Raw genomic sequence first — 12112 nt, forward strand, 5'->3', positions numbered from 1 at the left:
TCTCGACTTTTTATTTTTTTTATCGCAGCGGCTTCTGCATGTACTATATATGAGTCCCCTGCGGGGTAGATATAGCAATGCCCTGTGCCAAGTCCATGTGCATATGCAGGCAAGCGGCACAGTTCGTCTTTGCGAGATCTAAGCCAGCCACAGGTCGGAGTGGAGCAAAATATTTTTTACGAAATCCTATTTTTTTTAATCCTTCCCAAAGAAGTTTTTCCTTGGTGGAGATTTCCCTGATACAATTCTATAGATATCGTATTTGTACATAAAAGGCATTTTAATTTCAGCAGAAAACCCCAGGTTTACTCGGTGCTACATTCTCGAGTTTAGTAGCCTCCGTGCTGCGTTGTTTTTGTGGTATTCTTCCTGCTAGTTTTGATGATATCTATATCGATATCGATATTGATCCGGGGAGTAAGGCCTTATACTTAAATAAATTTATAGAAATTTATATAAAAAAGGGGTGTCTCTCTGATCAATCAATACGTTACGTACTTATTTACACTGTACAGGCATAGGCGTATTTGTATGTATTCAGCGGGTAGTTTCATTCAACGGTGTAATTCAGCCTTAAATTAAGACTTTCCAAGTAGAGTTAACTGAGACTACACTTTTAAACCGTCCTTCAGTCCTATCAAGGCCAAAGCCTCATAAATATAAACTAAAACCAACTGCTTTCGCCTTCATATAGATATCCCATAGCCCAAAACAACTAACATCAACAGTCTAATTCATCAGCTTACTCTTATTCCTTTCCGGTATTCCAAATACCACAATTTTAAAAAGTAATTATAAACGTAATCCCAGGAATATAAACCACCCGTAGCTTCGTCGTGTATCTGTTTATCCACACGGAGTATAGATAAATCCAGCGAGACCAAGTAAGGCGGGTTACCCAGTATTCTCGTAATCCCGGCGGAAGCTCAAAAATTACCCGGTAGCCAAAGGTTAGAGTCGAATAGAACTAATTATTTGTATATTTCATCGCGGATTTCACGGGGGGGAGGTTTAAAAATGAAGAGTTTGTGGAATACATGATATATAGGTAAGTACCTATACTTAAGTAGATATATATTAGTCCTAGGGTGATGAGCTGAGGCAGGCCAACCCTCACCTAGGTCCCTCTTTAATCCGAATCTGGGCTGGAAATATAGTATATTGATAAAAAGTATAAAAGGGATCAAGAATCCTGCATTGAGATCTAGCTTCTTCCCGTTATTTATTATTATTCTTATTTTTATTTATTTTACAATACGTAAGTAGTTGGGATATTTATTAGAAATCGACTCAGTCGGCGTCGCGCATATACAGGTATATACTATATACTTACTAAGTAAGTATTATATACCAACATTCTTCCAGATAGACCAGATGTATACGCGTAGTCCCGTGAAAAAATAAAAAGTTGAAAGGAGAAGTATACATGATGACTCAGTAAGGCAAAATGCATGCATGCACCGTACGTACGTACCAGTGCACAAACTCGCCTGAATGCTGGATTCGAGGCTACCTGAATGTATGCCAGAACAGAGAGCCCCTACACCTAAAGTAAGTAATCTATACCGTTTTACCTCCAGGCAAAAAAAAATCAAAAAATCAAACTTCAAGATCAAAACCGAATTTAAACCCGGCTCATCAATTACCCTGCATACATACGAACACTCAAAATACCACAGATATAAACTAGGTCGGTCTCGTAGTAACAACGACTTTTATATTCGACCACAAGCAAGCAAACCTTCTTTTTTTTTTTTTTTTTTTTTTTTTTTTAATTACACAAAAAGATCACTCGCACACTCCTTCTGATGCCTAAACCCCACTTCCTCTAAGAGAAGTTATGGATCGATGACGAAATATAAACCAGCCCGCCAAACACGGTGGTGCTTAAATTCTGGTGTTCCGAAAAAAGAATGCCCAAAACGATATATTACCGTTTTCGCCAAGTAACGCAAAAATATACAACAAAAGACAACGCATCAACATTTACTCCTAAAGTACTAAAAAAAGCTAAGAGGTCCGTCCCCAGAATACGATTTGAGAATACAACGATACTTGCGTACCAATAGTTCTATAAGACAGAGCTAGCTAACTATCAAAAGTAGCGCACTTTTTTTCGGACGAGCAAAAAAAATAAAATAAAAGAAGATATCAGTAATATAAAATAAAGGAAAGTGAAAGCCAGATGATATACATTTTTTTGTTTTAGTATGTGGCACGGAAGGCTTTTGTTATTTGCATGAAAAAAAAAAAAAAAGATATTATTCTCCAGCAAGAGAGTGTTGAAGCGTAATAAAAGCAGCAGAGGGTATATATAGAAACCTTCGTAACAAATAAAAATTCTGTTAAAGAAACGCCCCACCATGGATCACCAGATCAGAGCAGTAAATGAAAAGAACAAAAAAAAAAAAGGAAAAGAACAAAAAGGAAAACTCCAAATTCACCTTCGTCCCACGCAAGATTACATCAATGATCCCGTATAAAAGAAAACAAAAAAAAGAATATAAGTACACCTCATCATATCGTAAAAAAAAAAAAGAGCCCCTTCAAATATTGGTCGGTCGGGAAGTAGGTGGATGGGGAAGGAGGAAAGACTTTTTTTTAGGTCTTCGGCTTAAAGCAATAAAGAATAGCCTCCCCATCCTGCCCACCACTCATCATCCTACTATCACTCAACGCCACACACGTCACCGGACCCACATGTTGTGTGACCGTCCTCTCACACTTACCCGTTCTGATATCCCAGATCTTAAGCATCCCATCTTCGGCACTGGTGATAGCTCTCAAAGAGTCCGCACTGAGTCCCCAGATTCCCTGAGTATGTCCGAACAGGGTCTTGATACAACGGCCCGTGGCCACGTCCCAGAGCTTCACCGTCGTATCAAGTGCAGCTGTGAGCATGTGGGTTGGAGCACGGCTTACATTCTTGGGAAGGATGTGAGGACCATCATCGGAGCCGGGAGAGGAAACGTCTGCAGCATCGTCCATACATTCGTCTTCGTCAAAGGATTCCAAGTTCAAAGGAAAGCACTGTTGAACGTGGCCGACATGACCGGTAAATGTTCGTATGCAAGCTCTACTTGTCAAGTCCCACATTTTCACAGTCGTGTCATCCGAGGCGGAGAAGAGTGTGTTCGAAGCACCATGGATCCTAACGGCATTGACCCAGTCGGTGTGACCGCGGAAGATGGCAGTCCTTTTGTCGTTGAAATTCCAGAGCCGGATGGTGGTGTCGACGCTACCAGAGGCTAAGAGCTCACCCTCGAAGTGGAGAGATACAACACCGGCTTGATGACCTCGAAGGATGTTGATGCATTGACCGGTCCTCCAGTTCCAGATCCTAAGCGTGTTGTCCAAAGATCCGCTGATGAGCTTTGTTTCGTCAAACTGCAAGGCTCTGACGCAGTTGGTATGTCCTCTGAGGGTTCGAATCTCGGTTGCAGTTTCGATGTCCCAAATTTTGACGGTCCGGTCGTACGAACCGGTTGCGACCATGGTATCATCGAATTGAATGCATACGATGCCGTTTTCGTGGCCCTTGAAGATTTTGGATTGGTATCTGCCTCTTCTCCAGTTCGATTCGACCTTGTAGCGCTCGGAGTAAACGTCTTTCCAAAGGCGTTGTCGTCTTTCCTTTAGATTCAACGCACTAGTTTCTTCGACGATACCCGAGGAAGAGGAAGAGGTGCGTCGGCAGACCTTCTTGGCACGTCGGGTAGTTTCCGGGTCTTCGTCGGAGTCGGAAAGTCGCTTCCTGTCAAAGGTGTCCTCGACGGCAAATTCACCCTTGGGTGGGATCACTCTGCCCTTGGCCCTCAGTTCCATCTGTCGTTTTGTTTGACGAAGTCGCTTTCGTTCGAGCAGTGGCAAGCCCCAGCCGCATTTGGTGCACTTCCTGTCGATGTGTTGCTCGCACATTTTGTGCCAGACAACATCATCGTCGGCAAGAGTTCGCCATCGACGGGAGACCTGAGCTGCTTTACATAGAGAGGTAGTATCGAGGAAGGAAAGGATTCTGAAGGAGAGTTCGGGAGGGAGGGCGGAGATGAAGTCGATTCGGATGAGATCTCTGAGAGCGCCGGAGATGAAGGAGAGCTGAGGGAAGCAACATTGGGTCAGGATCCCTTGAAGGATGAGGATTCTCTGACTGGCAGGTGCAGCTGAGAAGATTGTCCAGACATGAGAGATGGCTTGTTGGTCCGACACCGGCAGTTTTTCCAGACCCTATTGTTTTTTAAACAAAAAAAAAACTTGGAATTAGTTATTCGAACATGCATATGCAACATTCCTGATGTGCAGAGAGATCTTTTTTTAATTTATTTTAAACCAAAAAATATTCCAAGATTTTTATTTTAATATTGTTTCATAATTTCGGTATTTCCTGCAGGTGTGTGTATAGATATATATGTATAAAAGTAAATGAATATAAAATACCTTTTGGACTTCTTCCATGGTAGGCTCATCTGCCTGGCGTCGGCATTTGAGGTCGGGATGATGTCGGTAACAGTACTTTGTGTTCGCAGAGGTTTTTGGAGGATGCTGGCCGGTGTACTGGTCGGGGATATGTTTGGAGAGAAAGGGAACGACGGCGACTTTGGAGGAAGCTTCGATGTCCATATGCGATGATGTTTTTGTCGGAAAGAAGCAATGACTTGCTGGTGCACGTGAGGAGGATGAAGAAGAGAGAAGACGAAACGAGACCGGGAGGCCTTGAAAAAAAGAGAGAGAGAAAAAAAAAAGAGTCGGAAGATAATTTCTTAATTGAAACTGTTTGACTGGATTTCAAGGGTCGCCCGGTTAGATTGTGATTGATTGATTGATTGATTGATTGATTGATTGACTGGTAAAGTAAGAGAGCAGGGGATGGATGGATGGATGAATATGTGTATATGAAGATGGAGATGAAGGGGGGGTAGGAGGGGATTGAAGGGACTGGGACTGGGACTGGAGAGAAAAAAGATGGGGGAGGAGGAAGTCGAAGGTGCAGCGGGAAGGGCTTTCGATCGGAGCTAATTATGCAGCGGCAGGTCACCGCACATAAACAACTTACATATCCGATTTGATTTGATTTTATACTCTCAGGAAAGCGGGTTATATAAGAAGTATGCAAGTACTTACTTTAAGTATTCAAGTAATTATCGATGTCATCCAAATCTCGAAAAGACAGCCTCGGATATCTATATCTTTTGTATCTTTCTTTTTATAAAAAAAAGATCCGAATAGTAAATCGACAGGGTCGATGACGTGCGAGGGGCTAGTCTGAGTTCGTCTGAAGTATTTCCTGTCTTGTCCTATCCTGTCTTGTCCTGACCTTGTCCTTATCCTGACCTTGTCCTTCCTTGACCTATCCCGAGCTGTCTTGGACCTGTCTGGGGTAGTTATAGTAGTTTATGGGGATGGTATGGTATATGATACGATGTACTGTACTGTACCAGCCGGGAGGCAAAAAGAGGCCAGTCAGTGCAAGGGAAGAGCGAAAGAGGCTATTCAGCTAGCTTCAACGAACGAACAAACTTTCTCTCTCTCTCTCTCTCTCTTCTTCTTCTTTGAACAAACTATAATATATATATCCTCTTTGATAAAAGAATATACTAGTATAGTAATAGTATATATATATATTTATATAAAAGAAAAAGAAAAAGAAAAAGAAACTACTTGACTCTCACGGGGGCGTAGAAGAAGAGGATCATTGGGGGTAGTTATATAAAATAAAATCTCTCCGAAGATCTTGGAATGTCGTGGATGAGCAAAGATTAAGTAAGTATTTGATGAGAAGAAGCTGGCGAAAAGACTCCGAGTTAGCTAACAGACTAGTTATTATTACCACCAAGGAGGTTAATATTAATCAGACTGAGGAAAGAACAGAAGAGACAAGAAAGAAAGAAAGAAGCTAAAATATTTGTAGCAGACTAACTTGATTCCTTCGGTGGCGCCACCTGGGTTCTTGTATTTATATGATTTCTCCGCCCCCAGTGCTGAGTGCTGGCTGCAGCATCCCTTTCCATTCGAAATCAGGCCCAGAGCCCTATTTCTTTCCCGTTTCATTCACACAATCATTCAATCAACTTCACATTCACTCCCTTCCGTCCATACAATACATACACACTGTATTGTATGTAAGTACACATACGCATGTAAGTACACACATACGTACGGCACCGGACGGCTAAGGCTGCTGTGTGGCCGCGGTAGTTAAGGGGAGGAGGGGAGGGGGTATTAGGCCATTCGTGCCCGATATTGGTAGTCATTGCACCATTCACCCCCCTTCCTTTCCCTCGTCTTCCTCTTCTTCCTCTTCCTCTTCTTCCTTTTTCACACAGGAAAGTGCAGGCTATTTATTGGGAAAACGTGGGTTATGGCGAACATGCGCCCGGTAATGGCGACATCTCGACCGTACCATACCATACCATACCATACCGTACCATACCTACTTTTTTTTTCTTTTCGGTTGCTTGATGTTCTTTCTGTCTCTCTGCCTTGCCTGCCCGTATTGGTTAACCCAATAGAATATTTCAAATGCCAGACCTCTTTTTTTTTTTTTTTTCTGTCGCCGGGCCGGGCTTTAAATTGTCGCCGGGGAGGAATCGAGATTAGTATCATCGATTAGATTGATTATAGCCCTTTCATGTAGTCGAGTCATATATCAGTACTTACTTGCTTAGTTAGTAAGTCAGTACTTAGCTATCTGCGAATATAACCTGTTAGCGTATTATATACCATACCTAACTTTTCTTACTTAATCAAATCGAATCGATCGAAAACTCTCAAAAATGGCATGATACCCCGGTTTTCCTTTTTGTTTTTTTGCCATATTGGAAAAAGAAATCGGCTGTTGAGTTCCGGGCTTTTGTTTGACAAGAGACAACCCCGGCAAATATCCAAACAACCTTACAATTCTTCCTCATCCCAAAAACCATCGTCAATACTTTTACGCATCAACAACCACCACCACCACCTCCACCAGAACTACAACCACAACCAGCCATGCCTACGCCCTCCAGCACAAAGCGCGTCAAAGTACGTCACCCTTGCACCATCCCGTCTGCCTCCGGGCCACCCCCCTTCTGACTCTGGGACCCTTCTCATCCATCTTACAGGGCGTGCAAATCTACAGACCCATAGGTAAATACCTTAATCCATCCATATAAAATAAAAAAAAGCATACTACGATGACATGATGACCCGATGAGAAAAAATTAAAAAATTAAAAAAAAGGAACATGCATTCTAACAGAATAATATATTGCGAAATATATAGTGTATGGCAACATCGCCACTCCTATCACGAAAGAGAATAGAACTAGTAATCTCCCGCCGGAACATACCCACCGATGGACCGTCTCCGTCAAAGGTGTCTATGACGAGGATGTCTCCTACTTTGTCAAACGTGTTCAGTTTAAACTTCACGAGACATATACGAATGCTACTAGAAGTACGTTTTTTTCTTCTCCCGGTACCATTACCACCTTTGCAACTACATCCTTCGATATAGTTCCACGGACATATATATATATATATGTATGTGTGTCAGAAGATATATATCTTTGCATATATATAAAGTATACACGTGCATGTAAAAAAGAAAAGAGAAAGAGAGAGAAAAATAGATAAGAAAAAAAGAAGAGCTAAAATATTAATACAAAAAATCATCAGCACTCGATGCACCTCCATTCGAAGTCTCCGAAACAGGCTGGGGTGAATTCGACATCCACATCAAAATCTTCTTCCGCACCGAATCCGGCGAAAAACCCCTCCAGCTATACCATCACCTAACCCTCCACCCCTTCGGCCCGGACAAAGAAATAGCAAAGGAACAAAACCGTCCCGTCCATGCCTACCAATACGAAGAAATCCTCTTCAACGAGCCAACCGAGGCCATGTACGAAGTTTTGACTTCGAACAAAGCTCCCGAGCTAGCTCCAAAGAGGACCGGGAAGATCATGTACGCTCAGGACACCGAAGGCGAGGAGGAAGACCGTTTAGCCGAGGCGATCAAGCAAGTCCAGGAGCTCAAGGAAGAGACCAGGAAGAAGCTGATAGACAAGGAGAAGACATTGGCTGAGATGAAAGCTGCGACAGGGAAATACCCCAAGTCATAAGCCCCTTCTTACTTACCCAGTCATTCGCTCACCCTATCGCGCGTGCTCCTTCTCCGCAGAACTCTCCATGCTAAGCCATATCCATCCGAGAACTTCTTACGAGAGAGAAAGGACTATTACGAAAGAAAACGCATATCTGACTCGTCCGAAAGAAGAGGGAGGATGGAAAGGGGAATATTACGAGACCGAGGGGACATATCACGAAAATAACTCGGATATGGTCACATTTTCTTTTAATTCCTCAGCAGGTTTTTTTTTCCCTCCGTCAATCTTAATCTTTTTCAATTTTTCTTACGAAACGCGAATGCCCATAACGCTCATCACGTCAGAGGAGGGCTGGATCGCATCAGCCTTATGCCACCGCTTCCGCCATTCTTTCCTTTTTCCCACATACTTTTCTTCCCCCTTTCCTCCTTCTCCTCCTCTACCTCCTCTATTCTTCCATGAACAGGTGTGCTTTTTTGTTTAAGGTTTTTTTTAGAATCGGTCTCTTCCTTTTTCTTTCCTTTTTTCTTTCCTTTTCTTTTCGCTTTTAAGCCTCGGAGCTAGATTGATTTGATATGATATCAAAAAAAAAATTGTACGATACCCATGGGAATTCGAATTCTTTTTTACCGTGTCCTTTATACTCCCGATATAATCATACACGCACCGTCGCCATCATCACCACCAAAATCCCTCTCCCCCGACTCTAGGCCTTGTAACCGTATCGTAAACATAACATGTGACAGTTTTACTTCTTCCTGCCCTTCCCAAAACTCTTCAACGGATCCTTCCTCTTCCCCACCTTCTTCCCCTTCTGCTTCCCTTTCCCCCTAGCCGTCTTCCTACTACTCCCCACCTTAAACGGTACACTCCCGCCTTTGTTCAAGCCCATCCCCGCAGCCTTGCCCTTCCCCAGTAAATACTCCGGCACCCTCTTCATATGCTGTTGTACCCTCACAACCTTAATCTCGCGATCATGCCTCAAATGCCTCAAATCCTCCGGGTTCTCTTCAAAGTGACGTTTCAACTTCTCACTAGCCACCAACTCAGCCCTCAACTCCTTCATCCTAGCGTTCTGCACAGCAACCTTAGTAACAGCACGTAAAGCATCATCCATACGGTATCTAAACGCCTCCAACTGTTTCATATCAAAATTATAAGGTTTCAATTCCCGACCCAATTTAGCTTGTTGTTTCTTGATCCTTTCGAGAACCTTTTCGTCCTTTACGGATGATGCGACGCTGGTGGGTCTGTGTTTTCCGTAAAGTGGTTTGGGGACGTAGAATGATAACGCCATTCCTGAGTTTCCGGCGCGAGCGGTACGGCCGATTCTGTGCATGTAGGATTTTGAGGTTACCGGTAGGTCGAAATTTAAGACGCAAGTGACGTTTTGGAAGTCTACGCCGCGGGAGACGCCGTATTCGGTATCACGTTTTCGGTGGGTTGATGATTTTCTTTTTGATTTCTTTTTCTTTTTGGGGGGAGGGTTTCCTTCTGATTCCATTCCTTCCATTGTTGTGTCTCCGTCTTCTCCGGCTGCTTGTCCTTCTTCTACTTCATCATCATCATCTTCTTCTTCTTCTTCCTCATCCCCCATGATTTCGTTTTCATCAGTAGCGATAATGATCTCATAAACGTTCTTGTTGAATTCCTGGACAATGTGTAACCGTGAGTTTACCGGTAACTCGGAGTTTAAAACACAAGCCCTGATACCGAACTGTTCGAGGAACAGTCGTAATCTGTAACATCTATCCACATCTGCGACGAAGATTATGGATTTACCCTTGATAAGCTTCAATTTGAAGATCACATAGAGTAATAAAAATTTCGTATCCTCTCCAGTACTAACCCCCCCAAATATTAGCAAAAAAAAAAAAAAAAAAAAAAAAACTTTAGCACCACTTCCGTAAAGGGTTATATGTAAAAAAAAGACATACCTAATATAAAACTGCTTCACCACCTCAGCACCATCGGCACCATCCTCCTCTTTAGCATCCGGTTTATAAACAAACGGATGTCTACAAAACAACTTTTGTAACCCCTCGACATCGTCTGTCAAAGTGGCAGACATCAAAAAGGTTTGTATACCCTTCGGTAAAGCGCCGGATAATACTTGCATATCATTTTCATGACCGTATGAGAGGATTAAATCGGCTTCATCGATGACAAGGTATTTCAGTGATTCTAGTGATAAGGTTTCGGTGTTGAAGTGGATTGCTGCTCTGGAGGGGGTTGAGATTACGATTTTGGGGTGGGAGAGGAGGAGGGATCTGTTATTTTATAAATATATTAGTATTATTGTTGAGTAAAGGTTTTTGATGATAAAAAAAAAATTGTAAAAAAAGTGAAATAGGAGGAGGATGGGGTTTGGACATACTGTTGAATAGAATCAGATATATTCCTAGCAATGTTAACCGCCGTAATCTGCTTCCCGCAGAAAGTAGTATACTGCTCGATAACTTTATACACCTGATCCGCCAACTCCCTCGTCGGGACCAAAATCAACGCTTCTGTCGCTGCTGCAGAACCACCACTACCACCTTCGCCATCGTTGCTATTGGCGTTATTAACATCTTGCTGAGACGTTAAAATACGGTGCAAGATGGGTAATAAGTATGCAGCAGTCTTTCCGGAACCAGTCTTTGCGCGCGCTAGGATGTCTTTTCCTTCCAATGCAGGTGGGATTACGGATTGTTGGACGGGGGTTGGAGTGGAGTAGTTTAGAGTAGCGATTGCTTGGAGGAGTCGGGGGTCGAGGGGGAGGGAGGTGAAGGAAGTGGGGGACCAATCGGTGTCGGAGAGTTTGCGCTTCATTGTTTGTGGTAGATGGTGGAGAGTTAGTTAGATGTGGTGGAGTTGAAGTTGGGGAGAAGGAAAAAAAGAAGAGTTTGAAATTTTTCTTTTCTTTTCTGGCGCGAAACTGCGATTCGAAGAGAAAAAATGTCTTGGCGGTGGCGGCTCCGGTCTGGCATATAAAACTACAAAAGAACCATAGAAACTTTTAACATGACTGGTATTAATTTGAATTAATTCAAGGAATTAAATTAAACACTTCTAAAAGAGAGGATCGTAGGTTTTAATATAAATGTAGTATGTTACATAAGTACCTCTATAGCATCTTCAATAGTCTTCTCTACTTCAAGAATTGTCTGGCAGACAGTCCCTCCATGATGCATGACCATACCAATCAACCAGATCGGATCAGAATAACCCCCCCAAGATCACGATGAATACCATAGCTTTACCAAATCTCCTCTATTCCATCCATAAAACGATACGATCGATACCCATATATACTACTTAACAAGTACATTAAGTAGGTAAACAATCACTCCTCCCCCACGGGAGTCGCCTTAGTTTTCAACTGAATCCCATGCCATCCTTTAATCTCCTCCGCCAGAATGCCCTGCACTTCCCTATGCATCTTCAACGTCGTCAACCCTCTAAACTTCGGAGACTCGATCTCAACCGCATACATTGACCCGCATCCTCCTGATATATCCTTGACCTATTTTTTTTATTTTTTCCTTCCAATTAGTAAAATTAAATAAAATTAAATAAAATAAAATAATGCATAGCAAATTCAACCATCAAATATATATATATATATATAGGAAGAAACAAAAAGAAAAGAAGAAGAAGAAGGGGAAGAAGGAAATCACATACATCCAACCGACTGGGACTCAACCCTTCCCTCAATTTCTCAAAAATCCCAGCTTCCTTCTCATCTAAATGCTCAGGCACCCCTTCGACCGGATACCCCAACCTTCCGGCCGTCGAAAACCGCTGCAGCCGTCGGTATCCCAACGTCGGTAACCTCGTTGTCGTCGTCGGAAGAACAACAAACGCCGTATCAACCCGTCTCGCAAAGCTTCTCAAAATCGACATTGTCTTGTTTCTTATTTCTTTCTTTCTAGATTACAACCGAGCCAGCGGTGGTATCATATGGTCATAATTGGTAAAAAGAGAACTGGAAAAAAAGGTTTTCTAAGAGACGTATGTATGTATGGTGGGGAGGAGGGTATGCAA

At 42.7% G+C, this 12112-nt stretch overlaps 4 protein-coding genes across 4 annotated transcripts; 1 reads left to right on the forward strand and 3 right to left on the reverse strand.

Moving 5' to 3' along the window:
- Positions 1–2601: 2601 nt before the first annotated feature.
- Positions 2602–4617, reverse strand: AOL_s00043g577 (uncharacterized protein; the record flags this gene model as incomplete). Its single annotated transcript, XM_011121063.1, has 2 exons — positions 2602–4224; positions 4435–4617. The coding sequence occupies 2 exons, from the start codon at positions 4615–4617 to the stop codon at positions 2602–2604; spliced, it is 1806 nt and encodes a 601-aa protein (XP_011119365.1).
- Positions 4618–6984: 2367 nt separating this feature from the next.
- Positions 6985–8098, forward strand: AOL_s00043g578 (uncharacterized protein; the record flags this gene model as incomplete). The annotated part of the gene is made up of 4 exons (XM_011121064.1): positions 6985–7017; positions 7098–7122; positions 7258–7431; positions 7653–8098. 4 exons carry the CDS (start codon positions 6985–6987, stop codon positions 8096–8098), a joined length of 678 nt encoding a protein of 225 aa, XP_011119366.1.
- A 733-nt stretch (positions 8099–8831) lies between these two features.
- AOL_s00043g579 (uncharacterized protein) lies at positions 8832–10897 on the reverse strand (the record flags this gene model as incomplete). Its single annotated transcript, XM_011121065.1, has 3 exons — positions 8832–9927; positions 10021–10353; positions 10461–10897. 3 exons carry the CDS (start codon positions 10895–10897, stop codon positions 8832–8834), a joined length of 1866 nt encoding a protein of 621 aa, XP_011119367.1.
- Positions 10898–11411: 514 nt separating this feature from the next.
- On the reverse strand, positions 11412–11971 carry AOL_s00043g580 (uncharacterized protein; the record flags this gene model as incomplete). Its single annotated transcript, XM_011121066.1, has 2 exons — positions 11412–11591; positions 11750–11971. The coding sequence occupies 2 exons, from the start codon at positions 11969–11971 to the stop codon at positions 11412–11414; spliced, it is 402 nt and encodes a 133-aa protein (XP_011119368.1).
- Positions 11972–12112: the final 141 nt, after the last annotated feature.

The sequence above is a fragment of the Orbilia oligospora genome (assembly GCF_000225545.1).
Source record: "Orbilia oligospora ATCC 24927 unplaced genomic scaffold scaffold00043, whole genome shotgun sequence".
Lineage (NCBI taxonomy): Eukaryota > Fungi > Ascomycota > Orbiliomycetes > Orbiliales > Orbiliaceae > Orbilia > Orbilia oligospora.